This window comes from Oryx dammah, unplaced genomic scaffold (genome assembly GCF_014754425.2).
Source record: "Oryx dammah isolate SB20612 unplaced genomic scaffold, SCBI_Odam_1.1 HiC_scaffold_18, whole genome shotgun sequence".
Lineage (NCBI taxonomy): Eukaryota > Metazoa > Chordata > Mammalia > Artiodactyla > Bovidae > Oryx > Oryx dammah.
Genome location: NW_024070202.1, coordinates 86,783,722 through 86,810,162, shown reverse-complemented (window position 1 = coordinate 86,810,162; position 26,441 = coordinate 86,783,722). Strand labels below are relative to the sequence as shown.

Sequence of the window (26,441 nt, the reverse complement as noted above, 5' to 3'; positions counted from 1 at the left end):
CACATTCATCACTCTCTTCATTCTTCACCATAATCTTATGACACAGATTTAACTTTTATTTTTACTTTAGAGACATGCACATGGTTTTTCTTCTGTGAGCCATTTGAAAATATGTTGCAATGACACTTTATCTCTAAATGCTTCAGCATGTATTTCCTAGGAATAAATCGTCTCCCTACATAACCATAACTGTCGTTTCATTTTCACACCTAAGCAATTAATAATTCCACAAGATCATCACACATACCCATTTGAAATCCTCCATTGTCCCTAATGTCTTTTATGGTTTTTATTTTAAGCAAGGTTTAAATAAGGTTCATTGAATTTATTATTATGTATCTTTAGTTCTTTTAATCTAGAACAGTACTAGGTTTATTGTTAATGGCACCCCACTCCAGTACTCTTGCCTGGAAAATCCCATGGACGGAGGAGCCTGGTGGGCTGCAGTCCATGGGGTCGCAAAGAATTGGACATGACTGAGTGACTGAACTGAACTGAACTGAAGGCATATCCTGGAAATCTATCCATGTCAGTTCATAGAAATCAGCTTCATTCTATTCAATGTCTATGTAGTAATTACTCTGTTATTATTGCTCTCTGATTTATCATGATGTATTTAACTGGTCTACTATAAATGGGCAGATAGTTTTCAGAGAAACCAGACATGAACGTGTTTATTACTTTTACTGTCTCTCCTCTAGATTTATGCTTTCCTTTCAGGTAGATTCCTAACTAGATTTATCTTCATTTTATTTAACTGCCACCTCTGGTGCCTTAAAAATTCTGCCTGGATCATGCTGCTGCTAAGTCACTTCAGTCGTGTCCGACTCTGTGCAACCCCATAGATGACAACCCACCAGGCTTCCCCGTCCCTGGGATCATGCTACCCCTTTATTTAAAAATCTGAAATAATTCTTTGTTGCCTGTATGTACTAGTTATGAAATCTCAGTTTAATGTGTAAGACTCGGGTTTCTCATTGATAAAATGGGGATAATAATAGCATCTACCTCATGGGAGTTTTGAGAATTAAATAATTCACCCAAAGAGCTTAGCAAAGCTTACAGTAATTTATTAATAAATATAAATGATAATAATTTTTATTTAATAAAGCTAATATTCACAATGATAATATTCAGTCTACTTTTCTAAATTGATTCACTTATTATGCCCTAAACATCTTACTTTCCCATCTCCATATTTGTATGTGTTTCTTCAATGCCTCTTACTGGTATTACCACCTTGTATTTCCTATCTCTATTCCTCCAAATCCTACTCAGCCTTTTAGATTAATTTAAATTTCTATATTTCCATCATCATCTCTCCTGGGAGTTATCTCAATATCTGTTAAATTAATATATCATTTAGATTATTAATAATCATACTAATTATCATTAAGTAATGATTATTCATATTAAGTAAGAATAATCATACTATTCTTTAGAATTCAACCTAATACCTTGTGTCTCTGATTCTTTCTACAATATTTTGTGAGCTCCTTTACAGGAGGAACCTTGTCTGTCTTTCTTTGGGTTTTATCTCATCTCTATCACAATTCACTGTACAGAGTAGGACAATAGTAAATACTAATTGAACCCCACTCCCCCAAAAAAGAAAGAAAAGAAAATGTTGCAGGTTTATGTCTTTCTTTTAAAAATATACCCAAGTAATAAATTACTGGGCTTCCCTGGTGGCTCAGTGATAAAGAATCCACCTGCCAATGCAGGAGACATGGGTTCAATCCCTGGATCAAGAGGATCCCCTGGAGAAGAAAATGGCAACCCACTCCAGTATGCTTGCCTAGGAGATTCTGCAGACAGAGGAGCCTGCCAGACTCCTGTCTGTGGGATTGCAAAGAATCAGACACAACTTAGTGACTAAACAGCAATAACAACAATAAATTACTATTTAGCATTTCATATTTCACAGCATTGTTGAAAAAAATATATTTTACAAGTATATTTAAATCACACGTTCTAGTGTGTTAGTGGCTATTAACTGTTTTCAGATAAAATTATGTGCTGAATTTTCTGATTTTTATTTTTGCTGCAAAAGTCAAACATGTTAAATTCATCTTTAGTCAGCAAGTAAGAATTTTAGAAGTAGTTTTTCCATTATTTGTTCCTTATGTTTTATTCTTTCAAAAGTTTGTGTCTTTAACTGCTAAATTTATTTAGTAAAGAAAATATGAATACAACAAATCAGGGGAATAACTTTCAATCAAAATTGCATTCCCAGGAATATGTCAAAGCTGGTGGCATTCTCCAGGAGGATATTTCTGAAGCTTGTCTAATTTTGGGAGTTAAAAGACCACCAGAGGAAAAATTAATGCCCAAGAAGACTTATGCATTCTTCTCCCACACAATAAAGGCTCAGGAGGCCAATATGGGTTTGCTGGATGAGATCCTAAAACAGGTATTTAGTGGGCAATATTCATAAACGTTAACACTGAAACTTTTTTTTTTTTGCCTTTAACGGTCAAGAGGAGTTTTAGTTTTCTTTTAGCATCTAGGAAATACGTCATGTTATTGACCTCAACAGGAAAGAGGATCTGTAAGATGGTGCTTGAATAGTTCTGCTGCCCTTAGGGCTCCTCTGCGGGGCAGGGTCGTAAAAAGAAGACTCAAACATATTTCATTCCTTTTGTATTCTAAAATGGAAAGAATGATAGAAGCATTTGTCCCAAATGATCATTAATTTATAAGGTTCGTTGGTCAGATATGGCCGAGTAGAATTTTAGAGCTGAAGAGAACCTTAGGCATCATACAACCCACCACCCTAATTTTTCAAATGGAGCCCAGAGAGGTGAAGCAAATTGACTGAGGTTGCTGTGTAGTACCACAACTGGACTGGAGACTATTTTTACATTTATTTTTTACATATTCATAAGGGAAAAAAAGAAAAAACGTTTTTTGAGATTATTAACACTGTGGGAAAACTAGCATCTATTTAAATTACAGAGTATTCACTCAGCAAGTATTTACCAAGTGCCTACACTGTGTCTGACACTGATTACTGCAATGAACAGAGCTTATATTTGAGTGGAAGGAGACAGATGGTAAATAAATGACACCTCACACATTGCTTGGTGATGTATGTAATGGAGGTAAATATGATACAGTAGAAAAAAAGGAGTTCTGGGCACCAGGGGAGGTGACAATGCTAGTTTAAATAGGATGGCTGGAGAGAGCCTCATCGCTAAGTTGGAACTGAGCAAACCTTTGGAGATGAAGGATCAAGCCATACCCACCTGGGCAAAGTCAGCTAAGCTAAGAGAATAGTAATACAAAGCCCTGACAGTCTTTTTGAGTGGAAGATTAGAGAAAATCATATTCTAAGATGCTTTTTTTTTTGCCTGCTGTGTGAATAATAGTTGGAAGTGAGAGGAGAACACAGTTAATAAGACTGTTAGTCTGGACTAGTCCAGATGCTAGGCTGCCAATGATGGTGGCTTGCGCGGAGGTGGCAGAAGCAGAGGTTGTGACACGTGGACAAAACCTGCGTATATTTTAGAGGTCTGAGCCCACAGGAATCACTGATGAAGTGAGTGTGGACTGTGAGAGAAAGAGAGGAGTCAGAGCTGACTCTTAAGGGATTTTGGTTTCAGTAACTTAAAGGAGTTGCCTTAGATTGAGATGATGCCACTGCCAGAGGAACAGGCTTGTTTAGAAGGATCGAGAGTTGGGGTTAGGGCCTGTTGAGTTTAATTTGTCCATTAGACATTGAAGGGGAGAAGCTGAGTGGGCCACTGAATGTGAATCTGTAATTCAGGAAGCCAGCTCGTCCTGATACACAGTTGTCAGAGACCAGAAGGTATCTAAAGCTATGAGATTGGATGAGGGTAGGGAGTAAGCGCGGATGGAGAAGTCCAAGGTCTAAGTCCTGGAGTGAAGATATTAGACTGTTAGAAACTAAACTAGCATTTGACAATAGGCAGAGGACAGGAGAATTTCATGAACAGTAAAAGCAGTAGTTCAGTTCAGTTCAGTTCAGTCGCTCAGTCGTGTCCAACTCTTTGCGACCCCATGAATCGCAGCACACCAGGCCTCCCTGTCCATCACCATCTCACGGAGTTCACTCAGACTCACGTCCATCGAGTCAGTGATGCCATCCAGCCATCTCATCCTTGGTCATCCCCTTCTCCTCCTGAACCCCAGTCCCTTCCAGCATCAGAGTCTTTTCCAATGAGTCAACTCTTCGCATGAGGTGGCCAAAGTACTGGAGTTTCAGCTTTAGCATCAGTCCTTCCAAAGAAATCCCAGGGCTGATCTCCTTCAGAATGGACTGATTGGATCTCCTTGCAATCCAAGGGACTCTCAAGAGTCTTCTCCAACACCACAGTTCAAAAGCATCAATTCTTGAGTGCTCAGCCTTCTTCACAGTCCAACTCTCACATCCATACATGACCACAGGAAAAACCATAGCCTTGACTAGATGGAGGAAAATGTATTTTATATAGGCATCCAGAATACATTCTTACTATTTTCAAATTCACTAAACAGAGACTACAGTTAATTTGCAGTGTTTCAAAAGAACAAATTCAAAAACTAATCAATGAAAATAATAAGAATGTTTCACGTTAAGCAGATAAACTCCTCAAAAAGTACTTCAGAAACTTTTTTGGGGGAGTTGTATGAACTTTTGTTCATTTCAAGAAAATTAATAAAAACAGACCCAGCAGGGCTGCTTTTGGGCAACATTTTTGTAACAAATTACTTGGAGTTGGATGAATATTAAATATTCTTAAATACATGGACATGTTAAAAATTATATTATCTTTGAGGAAATAAATAGATTATTTAAGATATTCTATAATTACAATGTGTTAGTAGCTTTTAAGCATGAATTAATAGAGGATTTCCAAGAGAAAGGGAAGATCCCCTTCTCTTGGAAGGGAAGGAAAGAGGAAGGATATGATTTTAGAGAAAATGAGGAAGTGAAAAACAAGCAGCTTGTTTTATTTTTAAAATAAAGCTTGCTTGTGAGAGCCTGGAGAGAGAAAACAGAGAGAAAGAGAAAGAGATACTAAGAGAGTCAGAAAGAGAGAGAAGAGAAAGAGAGAGGAAGAGAGAGAATGAGATAGATTTGTGTGTATGGACTTGAGAGGGTGTTTTGTTGTCATTTTTAAGGTAGAAGGGAGACTTGGGCATATTTAGAATGGCTGAAGGGAAGGAACACAGTAAAGAGAGAGAACGCAAGAATGAGAATGAGTTCAAGAGTGGTGTTGGAAGACACAGAAAAAAGTTGGGATCTAGCTCACAGGGATTAGTCTCAGGAAGGAGTCGTTTTTTGAGACTAGAGGGAAGAATGTGAGGATGAGTGGGGCATTATGTAGAAATGTTGGTTGGTGGTGCTGGGCTAAAAGTTCAAAGATATCATGCCTTTGTTATTTTATTGCCTGCCGTCAAGGGGCATTAGCATCCTGCTAGGAGCATTCTTTCATTTCTCATCACAAACCTATCCTTGGTTTGTGACCCAGCATTTTCTAAATATTTCATGGTGCACCTCATGGTAACTTCTGTTAGCAAGTCAAGATATATTTTATAAGAGGGAAAAGTGTGAAATACCCACTTGCTCATATGTGTGTTCTACCCGTTGAAATTAAGCTGGATGATTTAGAAATTTTTTTTATCATTTCTTCAGGAGATCCGACTTATTGATTATGAGAAAATGGTGGATCATAGAGGAATACGGGTGGTGGCATTTGGACAGTGGGCAGGGGTGGCAGGTAGGTATCCAAGGCTGTTACATTTGCCTGTAAATTTGCCTGGAAAGTAACCGTGTTTTTTCTGTGGCAAGGGTATGGGAGTGTTCATTTCCACCAATAAAAATAAACACGGTGGGTGTGAGTAAGGATGATGACTATCAGGGGAATAAAATGAGACACTACATTTATTACAGAGATAAAGAAAAGGAACAGAGAGAAGGACAACAGCTATGGATAGGCTTGGAAATTTTCTGTTTGGGAGCTGGAAAGAGAGGTCAGTTTGGGATGAGAAATTTGAAAAATGAAAGAAAGGGTGAAATGGGAGAGGTAAGATGTGGAGATCGGAGAAGACAATGGCACCCCATTCTAGTACCCTTGCCTGGAAACTCCCATGGACGGAGGAGCCTGGTGGGCTGCAGTTCATGGGGTCGCAACGAGTCGGACACGACTTCACTTTCACTTTTCACTTTGATGCATTGGAAAAGGAAGTGGCAACCCACTCCAGTGTTCTTGCCTGGAGAATCCCAGGGACGGGGGAGCCTGGTGGGCTGCTGTCTATGGGGTCGCACAGAGTCAGACACGACTGAAGCAACTTAGCAGCAGCAGCAGATGTGGAGACAGGAACCCATGGAGGAGCAGTCTACAAGGATAAGAGGTGGAATTTGGGGAAAATTAACACTTGATTTTTGTCCCAGCTAGTACTTTGAACCATCTTTAGTTGAGAAACACTACATGTTATAACTTTGTATCAGATTAGACTACTTGAAGATCTGTGATTGTCAGAATAAGTAGACAGAAAATGTGTAAGGTATAGAACACAAAACGCTATCAACCACCGGGACGTCAGTGACAGCTCTTGCGCACCCAGCATTCCACCTAGCAACTTGCAGAACAGAATAAACATTCCTTTCAGGTCATGTGGAACATCCACCTAGATGGGCCATGTGCTGGGTCACAAAACAATCCTCAATGAATTAAAAAGTTTAAAACCCATAGAATATGTGCTCTGACTATAATAAAATTGACTTTGGTGTTATAATACGAAGATATCTAGAAAATTTCCAATATTTGGAAGATAAACCATGTTTTTTAAAATAATCCTTGAGTGCAGAAGACCTCCCACAGGAAAAATTAGGAAATATTTTTAATTGAATGAAGAATTAAAATAGCACACAAAAATTTGTTGAATAAAGGTAAAGTGCTGTTTAGAAGGAAATTTATAGCATTTAATGCTTTTATTAGAAAAGAAGAAAGCAAACATTTTAAAGATGGTTATTTTTTTTAAAAAATCAGTAAATTTTATAAACTTCCAGTTAGATTAATTTTTAAGAAAAGAGACAGAGAAGCCACATTTGAAAAAAGCAATATTAGGAATACAACAGGAATTATCACTATATACGTCACAAATTTTAAAGGATAAGGGAATATTATGGATAGGCCAATAAATACAACAATGTTGACAAAATAGGCAAATTCTTGCAAGACACAACTCACAAAGAAATAAAATTCTTGAATATCAATGTACAAAATAAATTATAGGCATTTGTCAAGAGAAGCAAATTATTATTTGTAAAGAATTATTTATAGTAGCTTCATTCGTAATAGCTCAGGCAATCAGCAGAGGAATGGATAAATAAATTGCAGTATAGCCATAGAATGGAACACTCCTCAGCAATAAAAAGAAGCAAACTTCTTATACATACAAAGTATGCCTGAATCTCAAAAGCATTATTCTGAGTAAGAGTAGACAGACAAAAGAATAATAAATATTTAAAATTTCATTTGTGTGCAGCTATAGAAGAAACTGTGCTACACAGAAATAGAATCAGTTGTTCAGAACCAAAGCTTGGGGAGGATTGACTGGGGTGATGGGAGTAGCTTATATCTTAATTATGTTGTTGGGAATATGGGTGTGTACATTTGTTAACAGTTAACAAAGTTTAGACTTTAAATCGGTGTGATCTATAGTATATAAATTATTCCTTAAAAGTAAACATCAGAAAAAAGATCAAAGAAAATTTGTCAGGGATGTGGAGAGGGAAAGTTCTCTTCTGAGAAAGAAGAAGGGGAGAATGGATGCTGAGGTCCTCACTACGGGCATGCTAAGTTTTTGCTATTTTGAAGTACATCCAAAATGAGAAATCCATGAGGTAGTTGACTGGGTCTTGAAATAAAATATCAGTGTTAGAGATACAGACTTGTAGTCATCAGCATACAGAGAATACCTGAAATTTAGGAATGAGTGAGTTTAGCTAAGGAAAATAAAAATGTAGAGATTGAAGAGAAGAGAGCTTGGAACAGAATCATGGGGGTGACAGTGTTAAGCAAGGGGCAGGGGACACTAATATACAAAGAATAGGCATGCAAAGAGGAGCATGCAGAAATTTAGGGTGATGGTGTGTTCAAGCCAGGCATGCTGAGGGAAGAGAGTTCCAACAAAAAAAGCTCTACAATCCGCCTGCAGTGCAAGAGACCCCAGTATGATTTCTTGGTCTGGAAGTTCCCCTGGAGAAGGGATAGTCTACGTATTCTAGTATTCTTGGGCTTCCCTGGTGGCTCGGACTGTAAAGAATCTGCCTGCAATGCGGGAGACCTGGGTTCGATCCCTGGGTTGGGAAGATCCCCTGGAGAAGGGAAAGGCTACCCACTGCAGTATTCTGGCCTGGATAATCCCCATGGACAGAGGAGCCTGGCTGGGTACAGTCTATGGGGTCACAAAGAATCAGACACAACTGAGTAACTAAGTACACGTTGCCAAATGCCTCTGACAAGTAATTCAAGGTCTGCAAAGTGTCCACTGAGTTTAGCTGTGTAGGTCACTGAAATAGCTGAGCATGGGAGGAGGGGTCATAAGGTCAATGGTGACTTTGTTTTCACATGTTCATTTGTTTTTGGTACCCGAGAAATTGGAGGTGTGTTTAAATGTTAAGAATTAACCAATAGAGAGGGTTAGAAAGAGGACATAATTCCAGAGTAAATTCCTGAGTGAGACAGGAAGGATGGGATCTGGAGCAAAGGTGGAGAGATTAACCTTAGAGAAGAAGAGGCACACTTTTTCCATTTTAGCAGGATTGGAAGTGGAGGGGACAGGAGAGGGTGCAGCTGGGTTAATACTTTTGATGGCAGAAACTTGAGGGAATGGATAGATAACTTCCAGGGCCCCTTCCAAACTGAGATGCTGTGGTCCGTGCTTCCTCAGAGCATGGAGCAGGTTGGAGAACTGGCAGAGAAAAGAGTTTCCACTTCTCCTAACTAACGGTCTTTCTGTTGGTCTGATTCTGCAACAGGGATGATCAACATTCTTCATGGGATGGGTTTAAGGCTCCTTGCTTTGGGACATCACACACCTTTTATGGTGAGATGTTTATTGTGTCTATTTTTTTTTTTTAAACACGTCACATTTTAAACATAGAAACGTACCTTGGGTGGTCAACTAATGTGAACCACATATGCTTACTTGCAGCACATTGGCATGGCTCATAACTACAGGAACAGTGGTCAGGCTGTGCAAGCTGTCCGCGATGCTGGCTATGAAATATCTCTGGGTTTGATGCCGAAGTCAATAGGGCCCTTAACATTTGTGTTCACAGGGACTGGTAACGTATCTAAGGTAAATTCCAACTGTCTTCTTTCTGTAAAGCAGTCTGGAACTTGGGCACTCACCTGAAGGATGTGAGCATTTTGTTGACGTTTCAGAGCCTTTTTTTTCGATGACTGGGCATTCTATTCTTGGTACTTTTCTTACCTATGAACTTTTCCTGTAGTAAAGAACAGTACTGGTCCAAACTTACTCTCTTTGCTTTTAGTTGATTCCAAGCTGTCAGGGGCTTTGAATGTTTTTTCTTTTCTTTTTAGACAGATAACTCCTTGCAGTGAAAAGTTCTGTTCTTAGGGTGCTCTATTTTACCTCCATCACTGAGGTGTCCACAAATTTAGAAGTAACCCCAAGATGAGATGCTAAGAAACTTAATTCAAGACTAGAATAAGTCTTATAGCTATAATTATGTCATAATTAATGAGTCTTATAACCTATAACTATAACTATAAGTCTTATAACTAATAAGACTAGAACTGTTATTTTCTCCCTTCTGGGGTAGTCGTGAGAATGCATTTGTGATCCCCTAGAGAAACTTATAATTGTAAAATAGATATTTCTTCCATGAGACTGTTTCACAAACAGGACATCACTATAGTATACTGTGAGATAGTCATGTGATTTTTTGGGGGGGTGGGGTAGGAAATATAGTTTCCCCCCTTCAGATAATTTCTGCAATGGAGCAAAAGTTAAATAGAAATATTTTTATTGCACTCTCAATTCTAAGCACTTTTGTGTCTGTGCTGAATAAGCTTAAGTAAAAAATTAAAGCCCTTTCCAATGTGCATGCATGCGTGCTCAGTTGCTTCAGTTGTGTCCAACTCTTTGGGAGCCGATGGGCCGTAGCCCACCAGGCTTCTCTGTCCATGGGATTCTCCAGGCAAGAATACTGGAGTGAGTTGCCTCCAGTTGCCTCCTTCAGATGATCTTCCCGACCCAGGGAGCAAAACCACGTCTCCTGTGTCTCCTGTATTGCCCATATTTTCTTTTACCCAGTGAGCCACCTGGGAAGCCCCCTCTCCAATGAGTGGTATTTAAATGGTTTGCAGGCTGTATGCAAGAAGCTCATCTGTACTTTCATGTTGTGGTCGCAGTTGCAGGGCAGGGCAGTAGAGCTATGTAATTGTGGGGAAAGTGAGTTGGAACCTTTTGAGGAAATGAGGAAAACATATTGGCTCTTTTCTGATTGATTTTTAAATTTTCACTCATGCATTATTTACAGGGAGCCCAAGAAATCTTCAATGAATTACCTTGTGAGTATGTGGAGCCACATGAATTAAAAGAAGTTTCCCAAAATGGAGGTAAAGAGGTGGGAGGGTGACTGTTTTTAACAGTTTGTGCATTACAATATTTTATCATCATAAACCTATATCACTTGTGACCCACTTTACTAATTTCTTTCTCCTCTGCAAGACCTGAGAAAAGTGTATGGAACAGTGTTAAGTCGCCATCATCATCTTGTCAGGAAAACAGATGGTGTATATGACCCTGTGGAGTATGACAAATACCCCGAGCGCTACATTAGCCGTTTTAATACTGATGTGAGTATCAGACCTAGATTTTGAGTTACTTGCTCATGATACACTATAGTTAGGCTATTTTTAAGGCCAGAAATTGTGAATGTGTACCTTGATTTTCAGTTCCCCTTGTTGATTTGTTGTGAGTCCTTTGGGTATTATGAGTTGTTCTTAGGAATTGTTGGCTTTTATTGATGTTTGGAGTGGCAACAGCAACCCACTCCAGTACTCTTGCCTGGAAAATCCCATGGATGGAGGAGCCTGGTAGGCTGCAATCCATGGGGTCGGGAAGTCGGACACGACTGAGCGACTTCACTTTCACTTTTCACTTTCATGCGTTGGAGAAGGAAATGGCAACCCACTCCAGTGTTCTTGCCTGGAGAATCCCAGGGACGGGGGAGCCTGGTGGGCTGCCGTCTCTGGGGTCGCACAGAGTCGGACACGACTGAAGTGACTTAGCAGTAGTAGCAGTTTGCCTGGTAACTTTGTGGCTTCTGTGGGTGTGCCCTTTTCTTCACTGACTCTGTTTCTACTTGAGGTCTGCACGTTCCTAATAGCTCTCTGTATTTATCGTGAGTTAGTACTTGGACAAAGCACAATGTGGATGAGTTTTGATTTCAACATTGATCCATCATTTCTATGACCACAAGTTGCAATAATAATCTCGGCCAGCTATCTTGAAATACATTTTCATTACAGGGAACCAGCGTGAAATAGTATGGTCTCCACTGTACAAAAGTTACTTCCAATTCACATGGGGACACAATGGTCTCATCTTGTAAAAGGGATAATATATGTGTGCTCTGTAATCATTGGTTATGCATTCATCCTCCTCAAAATCAGCCAACAAAAATGCATGCACCTGTTGTGGAAAGGCAGGTTCTAAATAATTTTAAATGTTTGAACAAATAGAGCATTTATAGATTTTGGTATGAAATTCAGTGTTATAACATGTAGAGCGTGTTATAGAAGAAGGACCTTTACCTGTACCTTGAGAATGCTTGAGAAAAAGGAGTTATAAAAACTAGTTTCAAATTGAAAAATTTTGAACCTAGTAAATTTCCGTCCCTTCTCTTTTCCCCAATCACAGAAGTATTGGTGATTGGATGCATCCTAAAACTTATAATGACCTAGTTATCATGTATGCATGCATGTAGCACATTTGTCCATGGAGCTTACAGATGTTATCTGATTTAATCTTCACAGCATTCCTTTGAGGAATGGGGTACGTATTATCCCCATCTGGCAGGTAAGGAGAACAGAACCCAGGGAAGTTGAGGTAGAATGCTTTAGATCATACTCTACTAGAGGCTGAGCTGGAAATAGATCCCTTGGTTGCTTAAATTTCTATTTCTCTTTTATCGGCTATGTAGTATATTGTAGAACACCGATATTGATATTTATGATCATATGTTTTTCTATGAGGTAGTTCTCCACCAAAATCTGGGTGGGTATTTATTGCCTTTGCTTCAAAATGTAGCTACTGACTTGGCAAATAACAAAGTCAGTTAGAGGTAATGTTGTTTCTCATGAATTTTACTGATAGTTCTCTTTCAACACACTGCACTGAAAAGGGCTATTTCCTATCTTGTTGAACTTGGAATTTCCTTTCCAGATTGCACCCTATACAACTTGTTTAATTAACGGGATCTACTGGGAACAGAACACCCCTCGTCTACTCACCCGCCAAGATGCTCAGAGTCTCCTGGCTCCAGGCAAGTCCCCAGTTGCTGGTGTTGAAGGCTGCCCTGCATTGCCACACAAGTAAGGACTTCAGCAATGACAGCAGTGTTCAGCAGCAGGCCTACTGGGAGAGTATCACACTCAGGGATCCAAATAGCACAGGACTTGACTGTTAGTAACTGGTTGTCTGCCTTACCTTACTTAATATCCTGGCAATATTTGACAGTTAACCTTCTCTCTCTCTCTCTCTCTTTTTTTTTAAATTGAAGTATAATGATTTACAATGCTGTTAGTTTCAAGTGTACAGCAAAGTGATTCAGTTATACGTATGTATAAAGCAACACCCCCAAAGTTAGAAAAAGTGTTCTGGACTTAACTGTGTTAAGTGATCACTGGACTCTGTGATAACATGTTAGAGAGAACTGATATAACAAGGTTTCTTTTTCTTTCTTTCTTTCTTTTTGCCCTAGGCAGCCAGTTTATTTTTTATTGAAGTATAGTTGATTTACAATGTCATGTTAGTTTCAGGTGTAAGCACAGTAATTCAGTTATATATATATATATATATATTTTTTTTTTAATTTCAGAATCTTTTTCATTATAGGTTAAAATAAGATACTAAATATAGTTCCCTGTGCTATACAATAAGTCCTTTTAAAAAAATCTATTCTATATATAGTAGTGTGTATCTGTTAATCCCAAACTCCTAATTTAGCCCTCCCTCACCTGCTGTGCTCATTGGTAACCCTAAATTTGTTTTCTGTGTCTATGAGTCTATTTCCTTCCCTCCTTCTTGAAATTCTCTCCTCTTAACTTCTATGAATCCACATGTAGCCAAAAACTAAACTCCTCAGAGAGGTCTGTACTTGCTTCCACATTCCCATCTCTCTTCAGTTGGTTACTGTTTTTTCCCCTGAAATTCTTTTGCTTATGATTTTAAATTTTATTGTATTTATGATTTTTCCTGCCTTACTAGAACTTAATCTCCTTAAGGATAAGGGCCCTATTTATCTTGACCACAGATATCCAGTATGTTGTTTGATGTATAAAGTTCAAATAATTACTAATGTTGAATAAATTCAGTAATCAATAACATATTTGTGGAGCACCTGATCTTCCTGGCACTGTGCTAAGCTGAGTGATAAAGAAAAAATATGACTGTTACCCTCATGCATGTAGCTGGCATCAGGTAAATGCCACGGGAATGCTGGGAGCAATCAATATCAGAGGAGTTTAGAAGAAAGTGGGAGGGGATGTGGGCTTGGCAAAGTCTTTAGAGAGGAGTAAGAACAAGGATTTCAAGTTACAGGGTTGGTGTTTGATAAATATGGAAACACCAAAGCACAATTTAAGACAGTGAGTGGGATAGTCTAGCACTAGGATAGGGTTTATATGGGCAGTTGGAAACTAGAGATTGGGCAGGAAAATTGTGGTCAACCTCTAAAGGATTTCTAATCCTGGGCTGAAACTTTTGTTCATAATTTCAGAGATTTCCATGTATTAACATGTAAAGTTATACACTATTAAGCAGGGTGGAGGTAGTGCAATTGAAAAATCTAAGCTGTTTAAAGCTAACTAAGTAGTTCAGCTTCAGGCTATTGTCAGTGATTTCTCTAGGAAAGCTTTAAAAAAAAATCTTTTTGTTGAGTATAGTTGATCTGCCTGCAATGCAGGAGACAGGAGACATGGGTTCTATCCCTGGGTCGAGAAAATCCCCTGGAGGAGGAAATGGCAGCCCACTTCAGTATTCTTGCCTGGAAAAAAAAATTGCATGGACAGAGGAGCCTGGCAGGCTACAGTCCATGGGGTTGCAAAGAGTCGGATATGACTGAGTGACTAAGCATAGCTGGTTTACAATGTTGTGTTAGTGTCAGCTGTACAGCAAGTGAACCAGTTACATAATACACATGTGTGCATACGTGCTAAGTCATTTCAGTTCAGCTCAGTTCAGTCGCTCAGTCATGCTCTACTCTTTGCGACCCCATGAATCACAGCACGCCAGGCCTCCCTGTCCATCACCAACTCCCGGAGTTCACTCAGACTCACGTCCATCGAGTCCGTGATGCCATCCAGCCATCTCATCCTCGGTCATCCCCTTCTCCTCCTGCCCCCAATCCCTCCCAGCATCAGAGTCTTTTCCAATGAGTCAACTCTTCGCATGAGGCGGCCAAAGTACTGGAGTTTCAGCTTTAGCATCATTCCTTCCAAAGTACACCCAGGGCTGATCTCCTTTAGAATGGACTGGTTGGATCTCCTTGCAGTCCAAGGGACTCTCAGGAGTCTTCTCCAACACCACAGTTCAAAAGCATCCATTCTTCAGTGCTCAGCTTTCTTCACAGTCCAACTCTCACATCCATACATGACCACTGGAAAAACCATAGCCTTCACTAGATGGATCTCTGTTGGCAAAGTAATGTCTCTGCTTTTCAATATGCTATCTAGATTGGTCATAACTTTTCTTCCAAGGAGTAAGCATCCTATCCAACTCTTTGTGACTCTGGACTATAGCCCGCCAGGCTCCTCTGTCCATGGGATTCTCCGGGCAAGAATACTGGAGTGGGCTGCCATGCCCTCCTCTAGGCGATCTTCCTGACCCAGGGATTGGACCCACGTCTCCTGTGGCTCCTGCATTATAGGCAGGTTCTCTGTTGCTGAGCCACCAGGGAAGCCCACATACGTCTATATCCACTCATTTTTAGGTTCTTTTCCCTGTAGGCCATTACAGAGTAATAAGTAAAGTTCCTATGGTACAATTGGTCCTTACTAGTTATCTCTTTTATATATAGCAGTGTTATGAGGAAGGGATTTTTCCTTTTTGTTTCACCTCTTTTCATTTCCTATCTTCCTCTTCCTCTTTTTGCTTGTGGTTACTAAAACTCCTATCAGGAAGATTCTCTGTATCCCAGAAGATCTGTTTCCTGAACAATGAACCATAGGAAAAAGAGCTAAGAGCCTAAGAAATATTTGCCATCTACTTTAAAAAATTTCCAAGCACTTTTCATTTTTATTCATTTTTAATTTTTGTTGGAAACTCCAGAGATCCATGCTGTCATCTAAGTATTGATGTTATTTACAGACTTGTGGCCATATGTGACATTTCAGCTGACACAGGAGGATCCATTGAGTTTATGACTGAGTGTACAACCATAGAGCGTCCCTTTTGCATGTATGATGCAGACCAGCATATTATTCATGACAGGTGAGTTTGCTAAAGGTGTTAGATGCGGTGAGATACACAGTAATATATCCTTTACTTCCTTTGATATGCTACTCTAAAATACCCACACTGAGTGACTGAGCACAACAACAATGCAAATTTCCAGAGATATGCTCAAATATATTTAAAAACTTGGTGGAAAAACCACATACAAATTTGAGTGCTTAAATGCACACACACGTATATATGTACTGCATTTCAAAATGGGTTGCTGAAGAAGGGAAAGGTTTTATTTGAAAAAGCTTGTTTATTTTCTTATATACTATGGCACAAAATTACAAATATATAATAGAGTAGACATCTGGAAAAGTTAGAACTTACACATAAATTTTGTCCATCTGAATGAAATGTGTTGATTCTCCTAGTGTGGAAGGCTCTGGGATTCTGATGTGTTCCATTGACAATTTGCCAGCACAGCTTCCAATTGAATCTACAGAATACTTTGGAGACATGCTTTACCCTTATGTTGAAGAAATGGTAAGTGGACTGGTAGCATCAGCAACATCTCTGTGGCTTTAAGTAGAACTTTGGAGTGATCTTATGAACGTTCTGGTCTTCTGTATGTAAGAAATCTGTTGTAAAATGAAATGCCAGCCCTTCCCCAAAGCACTACTGACACTCTTATTTCATCCATTCTGCTTACTTGTTTCATGGGAAATGTTATTATGTAACTGCCTTCATGCTTCATTACCATTGTATTTGCCTCTCATTATGCATACTTTATTAAGAATGTTCCTGACATTGGAGACAAGGTTTACTTTATTTCCTCTTTTCTTCTGCTTTCTAGATCAGTTCACATTGGGGCGTTCTTACTATACTGTGACTGGATGTGTGTGCGTATGTGTGTGTGCTTGTGTGTGTGTGTGTGTGCCCAGTTGCTCAGTTGTGTCAGACTCTTTTCGACCCCATGGATTGTAGCCCACCAGAGTCTTCTGTCCATGGGATTTTCTTGGCAAGAATACTGGGGCGGGTTGCCATTTCCTGCTCCAGGGGATCTTCCTGACCGAGGGATTGAAGCCGTGTCTCCGGTATCTCCTGCACTGGCAGGAGGATTCCTTACCACTGCGCCATGGATTTGAAAAATCAGAAATGGAAAAATTTTGTTTGAGTTTAATCATTAATGCTTAGTTAAATGACAGCCTATGTTCTAGTCATGTATTATTCACTGTAATCAGTGATTGTTGAAATACTGGGTATATCTACTTTTTAAAAAAGAATTTACCTTTATTATTTATTTATTGGGCTCTGCTGGGTCTTAGTTGTGGCATGCAGAATCTTTAGCTGCAGGCGTGTAGGATCTAGTTCTCTGAGCAGGGATCGAATCGTGGCCCCTGCTTTGGGAGCACAGAGTCTTAGTCATTGGACTACCAGGAAGTCCCAGTATTGTGTTATCTAAATTCCACTTTCTCTGTCAGAAAAAGGCTTTCTTGTTTCATTATTTATTGTAAACATTCACACCCATCATGCTTTATTTCCTTGCTAATGGTTGTCTGCCTCTGGCAAGGTTCCAAAGCTCTGAAAAGTGGCTCTTGTGCTTTTCAGCCATAGTTTCACCCAGGAGCTCTCATACTAAGATGGGGCAGTAGGTAATGTGGCCTGAATAAGTGCAGCTTCCAGTCTATCTTTTCTTTCACTTACTATTCTATTTTGACCCTTTATTTTTCCTCCTGGAATATGTCAGCAGGGAGATATAACAGGCTTTAGAAAATGCAGGTAGCAGAATGCGCATTATTATGGCTGGAAACAATATTATACAGCATTGACTATGTTCTAGACAGTGTTGAGATTGTTTATTTGGCTGCATCAGGTCTTGTTTGCATCACGGGAATCCTTTGTTGCAGTCCTCTAGCCTTCTAGTTGTGGCACTCAGCTCTGGAGCGCCCAGGCTCAGCAGTTGCAGCACACAAGCTGTCTAGCTGCAGCTCAAGGGCCTAGTTGCTGTGTGGCATGTGAGATCTTAGTTCCCCAACTAAGGATCGAACCCACATCCCCTATATTGCAAGGTGGACTCTTAACCACTGGGCCACCAGGGACATCCCCAAATTACTTTATATATTTTAATTTTTAAATACTCATGGTCACCCTCTCAGGTAGGTACCATTATCAACCTATTTTACTGATTAGAAAACTGAGGCACACGAAGAAGTGAAGGCTGAGAAGGGTTGCTGACGCATTTGGTGCTGGACCTGAGGTGTGTCTGGAATTGATGCTTAGGAGTTAAAGTAGCTTGACAAATTGTCAAATTTTACTGGAGACGTCAACTTGTTTTATGGCCTTGAGCCAAGCACTCACTTGCTTTCTGCACCTCGGATATTTACCTATAAAATGATATTTAATCTTTAAAAACGTATTTGCTGTTATTATTTTTATTTTTTGGCTTTGTTGCTGCGTGCCAGCTTTCTCTAGCTGTAGTGAGCAGGGGCTCCTCTCTCGCTGTGGTGCTCAGGTTTGTCTCTGTAGTGGCGTCTCTCGTTGCAGAGCACAGGGTCTAGGGCATGCGGGCTTCTCTAGTTGTGGCGCGTGGGCTTAGTTGCTCTGTACACGTGGAATCTTCCCTGACCAGGAATTAAACCCCCGTCTTCCTCATTGGCAGGCGGATTCTTAACCATTGGACCACTAGGGAAGTCCTGATAATACAGAATCTTAATGGTCCCTCCAGTTCTAACATTCTGTAACTGTAAATGTCTAAGTGGCTGAAAGGCACATATATATTTTAAAAGTAATTTACCCAGATGTTTACTATTTGCAGTGATGCTCATTCATTTCCCTCTGGGATCATTTCCCTGAAGAATCAATAACTTTCGTTAGCCCTTTACATGAATTTTTGATTTTAGATTTTCTTTTTTGCAGTTCTAAAATTTCTGTTTGTTTCTTTTTTTTTTTCCTCCTGATAATTTCTTTTGATTTATCATGAGTGTAGTTTTCCTTATAACATGGAGCAGAGTTGTAAAAGCCACTCTACAGTCTACCTGTTATTTCCCAAATTCTGGGTAAACTTCAGCTTTAAATATAGTGATTGTCTTTTCCCCTGAGAATGAGTCAGGTCATAGTTTTCTCATTTTCTTAAGCTAAATAATTTTGAAGTACATCGTGGATACAGTGAAGACTCATGCTGTGGAAATTCCAGACTGTTACATTTCTCTGTAGTGTTGATTTTGTTTGGTTTATTTGGCTTTTTTTTTTTTTTTTTTTTTTTTAAAGCAGGCAGTTAATGAGGCTAGACTGAAACTGAAAACTCTGTCTCACCTGAGACAGGTATCTCAACTAAAAGTTCAGCTTTTTCATCCTTTCTGGGCTGCTTGTCGTCTGACCCGCGCATGCTCAGTCCTTCCAGACTCGGACCAGAGCTGACATGGAAGCTGGGCTTCACTTTTATCTGAGTCTGCCATTTCTGGCATTTCCCGCTCACACTCTGGAGCAGGTTGTGGTGCCCAGGGTTTCGTTCCTGTTCCCTTAGATCAGAAAGTCAGTAAGCTTGCTGCCTGTTTCTACTTCTTCACAGCACACGGCCCCTCCTCAGGGCAATACCAAAAGGACAGCACACTCAGTTTCAGCACTGATTATTTCTTCCGAGTTTTGACACTCTCCCCAAACTGCCTGCTCTTCTTCATTCTCTGAAACTCTCATGTAGTTAGTTTCATTTGTATTTTGTCCAGAGTTTATAGCTGTGATGTATAGAAGGGATAGTTAGCACTTCGTCCCTACCTGAAAAAGAACCCCTCAGTCACAATGCATTGATTAGGTCAACTTGACTCCAGCAGAGTCTTGGAGTACCTAGAAGACCTGTTGTTGAGCCTTTGGCTTTCTTTCCGTTTCTTTTTTAAATATAATTTTATTTGGTTTTGGCTGTGCTGGGTCTTGGTTGCTGTGAGGGCTTTTCTCTACTTGCAGTGAGCAGGGGCTCCTCTTCATTGCAGTGTGAAGGCTTCTTATCGTGGTGGCTTCTCTCGTGGAGCGTGCGTTTGAGGGCACGTGGGTTCAATAGTTGCTGTTCCCTGGCTCTTGAGCACAGGCTCAATAACCGTGGTGCGTGGGCTCAGTTGCTCCACGGCATGTGCGATCTTCGCAGACCAGTGATCAAACCTGTGTCTTTTGTATTGGCAGACGGTTTCTCTACCACTGAGCCACCAGGCAAGCCCTGAGCCTTTGACTTTAATTCATCTTTTTGAATCCTTCAAGTATGCATTTTAAAGCAATGCTTAGCTTATAAGGCCAAATTATGGAAAATATTGCATACTAATTTGCCTTTATGAAAGGATTTGATTGTTATTTCTTAAAATGTCATTTTGTTTGGCTGCTCTGACACCATTTACCATCTAAGAAGTTGCTACTAGCCATTTTCAATTCACAAATGATCATGCTTCAAAATTTCAATTACAAGTTTATTTTTTCTTGGATTTTAGACCACAGTGTTTCATTGTCCTTAGTCAAAACTGCCTTTTATTGAGTACAGTTGATCTCATACAGATGTTAGGAGGAAAACGAGCCAATTCAATGAAATTCTTAGTAATTGTGTTTGAGAGTTAGCCCATGTAACTGATGAGGGCTAAGTAAAATTTGAATAAAATTTTCTTTTTTTGCTTTGGCTGCACCCACGGCATGTTCGATCCTAGTTTCCTGACTAGGGATCGAACTCAAACCCTTTTCATTGGGAGGATGGAGTCTTAGCCACTGGACCACCAGGGAAGTCCTTAAACAAAAAGAAAATTTTTTTATTAAAGAATAAATACAATTTTTTTATATTATATGATAGTATACAATATTAAAGTGTCACAGATAAGTGATACTTAAGTATATAGCATGATAAATTATCACAAAGACATGCAGGTGAACACTACTAGGTGAAAACTAGAACAAGGTTAACATCCCAGAAATCCCCTGTGCCTTTCCCAGCACTATCCCCACTCTCCTTCCTAAAGGGACCTACTGTCTTGACTTATAACTGTGGATTAGCTGTACCTTTCATGGGAAAATTTTATTTTATGAACATATTAATCAGAGTTTTAAAACACTTCTGATACTTCCAATGAATTTCTTGGGTCTGTTTAATGTTCTTTGTTTTACTTTTTCTTGGTTTTCAGTCTGTTCTTATTACTTAATATGCCTGTTTATTTTTGATTGAATGTTGGTTATAGTTTATATAAATCTTAGAGATGATTTGAGGCTCTGGATGGTGGGTGTGTGTGTGTGTTTCAGAGAAGATTTCCTTTGTTTTTGGCAAGGAGGCTAGGAGAAAATTACCTCCGTTCAGTTAAGAATGGAAGTGATTCCAAAGCTGAGCCTTGGTCTTTGGAGGACTACATTTTTCAGTTGACCCTTTATTTAGAGTATAATCTTTCAGGATCCCAAATGGAAATCTGGCCTTTATTAGGATCCCCTTCAGCTGAACTTAAACTCCAGTGATTTTTTTTTTTTTTTCACCCTGTGGTCAGCCACAAACTCTTCTCAGTTTCTCTCTGCTCAGCATCCCAGCCACTGCTTCCACATTGGCAGCTACATCTAAGAAAAGTGCTTAGATTTGTTGGCACAGCCAACTTCTCTAAATTTTAACACCTTCTTCCTTTTATATGTCCCTGCTGCTAAGTTGCTTCAGTCAACTCTTTGCAACCCCATGGACTGTAGCCTGCCAGGCTACTCTGTCCATGGGATTCTCCAGGCAAGAATGCTGGAGTGGATGGCCATTTCTTCCTCTGGGAGATTGGTCTTCCAAACAGGGTGGTAGGATTGTCTTGGAGGCATCACTCTCAGCACTGGACATATGTAAAAACTGATAACTGTTTCTATGTAGTCTTGATAATACCTGTACCTGCTTGCCACTAAAAAATTAAGTATATTATCTATGTTCTTTTGATAACAGTATGAAGCTATATTTAAAGTACCTTGGATATATCTGGGGTTTAGTTTCAGACCACTGCAATAAAATGAATATCACAATAAAATGAGTAACGCAAATTTTTTGGTTTCCCAGTGCATATATAAGTTATGTTTAAACTATACTGTAGTCTATTAAGTGTGCCATAACCATAAGTCTAAAGATGATATACATACCTTAATTAAGAAATACAGTATTATATGTCAACTATGTGTGTGTGTTAAGTTGCTTCCGCTGCTGCTGCTACTGCTAAGTCATGTCAGTTGTGTCCGACTCTGTCCCTGGGATTCTCTGGGCAAGAACACTGGAGTGGGTTGCCATTTCTTTCTCCAATGCATAAAAGTGAAAAGTGAAAGTGAAGTTGCTCAGTCGTGTCCAACTCTTAGCGACCCCACGGACTGCAGCCCACCAGACTCCTCCATCCATGGGAGTTTCCAGGCAAGAGTGCTGGAGTGGGTCACCAGTGCCTTCTCCGATTAAATTGCTTCAGTTGTATCCAATTCTTTGTGACCCCATGGACTGTAGCCCACTAGGCTTCTCTGTCCATGGAATTCTCCCGGTAAGAATACTGAGGTGGGTTGCCATGCCCTCCTCCAGGAGATCTTCCTGACCCAGGGATCAAACATGCATCTCCTGTATTTCAGGCAGATTCTTCACCACTGAGCCACCAGGGAAGCCCGTATCAACTATAGTTCAATTTTTAAAAAGAAAAAGAATATTGCTAAAATATGTTAACCATCATCTGAGCCTTCAGTGAGTCATAATCTTTTTTGCAATAGTAATGTCAAAGATTACTGATCACAGATCAGCATAACAAAAGTAAAAATAATGAAAAATTTTGAAATATTGTGAGAATTACCAAAATGTGAGACAGAGACACAGAGTGAGCAAATCTGTTGGAAAAATGGCACCAGTAGACTTGCTCAATACAAAGTTGCCACAAATCTTCAATGAAGAAAAAAAATCAATATCTGTAAACCACAGTAAGTTGAACCACAATAAAACAAGGTATATGGACTGTCCTGTTTCCCCCTGATTTTCTTTTTTGACGTGATAGAACCTATAGCATTCCAGGGCATAGGATATCCTTTTGAACCAATATGGAAGTTTTGTTTCAGTTGAATTCAATAGATATTTATTGTCTATTGGAACAAGGCAGACACCTAAGTGAAGAGAATTAAAACACAGCTGCTGACCTATAGATGCATGAGGTCCAAGAAGGGCATAAGACACATGTGCAATTCTACTGAAAGATGGAATGTGATAGTCACAGGAAGATGCTAATGACGTACTGGAGGGAGAGGATCTGTCCAGCTGAGGAAGTCGGGAAAGTGGAAGTAGGAGGCATACTGTGCGATGTAGACGATGTAGACGGGGGGAGCGAAGGTGGGAGCTAATTTACCATAAGGTTTCTGTGTGCTGTCAGATCAGATGGAATTAAGGTAAATATATTGGTTCCATGTTAAAGGGGGTCTTAACACTGGGAAAATAGCTTAAGATTAATTTAGAAAAGAGTGATGAGCCTCAAAAGTGCTATATGTGAAAGTGACAAGACCTACCATATGCTTCAGGAGGCTGTGCTTGCAGTTTTGTATTGGATGAATTCTAGCAAGGGAGAGAGTTAAATGCGGTAATTTAGAAGCCTTTTAAAAAATATATTTATTTGGCTGTCTCAGGTCTTAGTTACAACACAAGGGATCTCGATCTTTGTTGCGACATGCAGGATCTTTAGTTGTGGCAGGTGAACTGTTAGTTATGGTATGTGGGATCTAGTTCCCTGAGCCGGGATCGAACCCATGCCCCCTGCATTGGGAGAGGGGGAGTCTTAGCCACTGGACCACCAGGGAAGTCCCCAAGCAACCTTTTGTCTTTGTTTGATATTTACCTTTCTTTAGGTGGACTCATGACAATTATTAGTTTCTTGGGGAAAAAGTGCACTGAATTTTCAATAATGACTGCATGTATCCACTAATATATTTATTGAATATTTGCCATCTTACAATTAGTAGCCTTACAGCAAGATGCCAAGTGCAGTTCCTACTTTCCAGGTCTGTTTGGAGGCAGGTTTTGATAAGCTTCCCTTGTGGCTCAACTGGTAAAAAATCCGCCTGTAATGTGGGAGATCTGGGTTCAATCCCTAGGTTGGGAATTCCCCTGGAGAAGAGAAAGGCTACCCACTCCAGTATTCTGGGCTGGAGAATTTCATGGACTGTATTGTCCATGGGGTCGCAAAGAGGTGAACATGACTGAGCGACTTTCACTTTGATAAAGGCTTCACAGAGAAGGCTGTTCTTCAGCTGCATCTCGGAGAACAAAGAGAAGGAGTTGGAAGTGGAGGAGTAACATGTGAAGTGGCTACATGGTGTGGCCAAGAGGCAGGTGAGGACGTGATGTGGGTACCCAGCTCCAGGCTGTTCACATGATTGAAGTGTTGGGTGTGAGGCCAATGTGGGGGTTGAGGCAGGAGAGGCAGAGCCAGACTATAGTGGAAGCTTGAGACTAACTTGAAGGCAATGGAAATCTACTGAATTATTTTAAACAGGCACAGGAGCCTGTTTAAACACAAATAATCAGATTTGTGTTTCAGATTGGAGATAAATGAAGGGAAGAGATGTGGAAGGTAGTTCCCATGATCCCAGTAAGGCTTACGTAAGGCTATAGAATTAAAGAGCAGAGAGAGAGAGAATGAAAAGATACATAGGAGTTGAGTGATTTAACCATATACTGAGTGAGATGTGAACTCATTTTACTATCTGTTAATGGCTCTTGCCTTGTTGACAAGGTTGGTAGGTGGAGGAGTCAGCTTGAGAAGGAAATACTCCAGTGGGAAGACCCCAAGTGTCAGTTTCATCAATTCCCCTAAGAATGCCTGGCTTATAAATATATATACCTGTTTTTTTGTTTGTTTGTTTTTTAATGCTGTTTTCCCAGGAATAGCGAGCCTAGGTATCTGATGTTTTAGATACATGAAAGTAGTTTTGTATTTCTTTTAATACAGTAAATATATACTGTTCTGCCAGCATCTGGTAGGTACATTTAACACTTTCTTAAGTTGGGTCAGTGCTGTAGGGTCTTGATTGTCTCATTGGCCTTAAGGCCTCACCCATCAGAAACAACCACACTTATCTGATCTTTACCCTTTGGCGTCTATTCAAAGGTTGGATGCCTTGGAGGAAATGAGAAGAACTGGAATGCTAGGGTGTCAGTATGAGGTGTGGCTTTTGTTGTTGGCTCATACTTGTGAGATAATGGGAAGGGTATGAAGGATTTTTTGAGTCTACTGGGTCAAGTCATTTTCCTTGACACTTCTGAAATGCTGATGTGTCTATATATGGAACCACTGCTGACCTGAGGGAGACTCCCTATGGTAGCATACCCCATTTTCTACTGCTAATAGAACAGGCTGAACCTTTGGGATGGGATGGAGGTCCTCAGAGTGAGGACTGTGGTGATAAAGCTTGTGGTGATATTTGCCAGCACGCTCAAGAAGACACAGGCTTCCCTGGTGTCTCAGGGGTTAAAGAATCTACCTGCAATGCAGGAGACACAGGAGATGTGGGTTTGATCCCTGGGTCAGGAAGATTCCCTGGAGAATGAAGTGGCAACCCACTCCAGTATTCTTGCCTGAAAACTCCCACGGACAGAGGAGCCAGGCGGGTTACAGTTCAAAGGGTAGCAAAGAGTTGGACATGACTGAGCGACTAAAGAACAACAATACGCTCAATGTGACACATCTAACTGGTGGGGAAGTCTAAGTTTTCTGTGTTTCCAGTAAGCAAACATGATTAAGGTTTTGGAATTGGAAATTGTACTGAATAAACATGTTTTGGGGGGCAGAATTCATTGCTTGCAGAAGACTCCTTTTTCCAATTAATTATACAATTCAGTGATTTTCAAAAAACTTTTCTAAACATTTTTTCCTTTGACTAATATTTTAATATAGATAAAATAGCAAGACGCCTTCTTTGCAACATCATTTATCTTTTTCCAATTTCATTTCCTTTTCAGATACTATCAGATGCGACACAGCCTCTTGAAAGTCAGAATTTTTCTCCTGTGGTGCGAGATGTAAGTTATGAAAAGTATTTCTTTTCATGAATGTATTTTTTCCACCACTTTCCTTGATCCCTTTTCCTCTTTCCCTCTCTGTCTTTCTCCATCTCTGTCACTCTCTTCTCTGTTAGTCATGAGCCCATGACTGGGACTAAATGTGCTGACTAAAGAATTGTCTTGTATCATATATATTCAGGCAGTGATTACATCTAACGGCATGTTGTCTAACAAGTATAAATATATCCAGAAACTCCGAGAGAACAGGTAAGCCTCATTTACAACCTCTTGTTTAATACATTTATTCTTGGATCTCATGAGTATTTTTTAAATGCTTCCATATGAGTTCTTGATACTAGGATTATGCAATATGTATTTTTTAAATGTCTGTAAATACTAGGAATTTCAAATGAAGTGACTGGCTGAAACCAATGTGAGTTATTTTCCTTTGAACAGTACTGTAGCATCATTTTGGCTTTCTAATATCCATGTAGACTTGTGTGTAGGTAAGCAAAACTTCAAAAGCTCTGTCCCTGTTCTTTCTCTAGCATTTTGCATATTGTAATGTCTCAACTATTCTCTCAAAGGAAAATGAGCAAGCTAACTCTTTCCTTGGCATTTTCAGATTGATTTCTAGTTGAGGATTTGTATTCTCTTTCACTTAGGATAATGTTTAGCAAACTGGACTCTTGGTTAGCAATTAAGAAAAGTACTGAAAAAAGAAAATGGTGAAAGGTCAGTTTTCCCTGGGATTCTTATTAGGAGGAAAGTGTCAAAAAGTAATGAGACAAATCCACTGGAG

The 26,441-nt window shown here is 39.8% G+C and overlaps 1 protein-coding gene across 4 annotated transcripts in view; it reads left to right on the top strand.

Annotated features, from left to right (window-relative positions):
• The window catches only part of AASS (aminoadipate-semialdehyde synthase), a 79,179-nt gene that overhangs the window by 8,316 nt on the left and 44,422 nt on the right, over positions 1–26,441 (top strand). For 2 of the 4 annotated variants that reach the window (XM_040259522.1, XM_040259521.1), the window contains 11 exons: positions 2,237–2,413; positions 5,642–5,726; positions 8,993–9,060; positions 9,169–9,315; positions 10,523–10,601; positions 10,714–10,841; positions 12,433–12,581; positions 15,577–15,699; positions 16,083–16,194; positions 25,598–25,657; positions 25,839–25,906. In XM_040259522.1, coding sequence (XP_040115456.1) covers positions 2,237–2,413; positions 5,642–5,726; positions 8,993–9,060; positions 9,169–9,315; positions 10,523–10,601; positions 10,714–10,841; positions 12,433–12,581; positions 15,577–15,699; positions 16,083–16,194; positions 25,598–25,657; positions 25,839–25,906 — 1,196 coding nt within the window. The other 2 variants (XM_040259524.1, XM_040259523.1) reach the window with 2 other exon arrangements.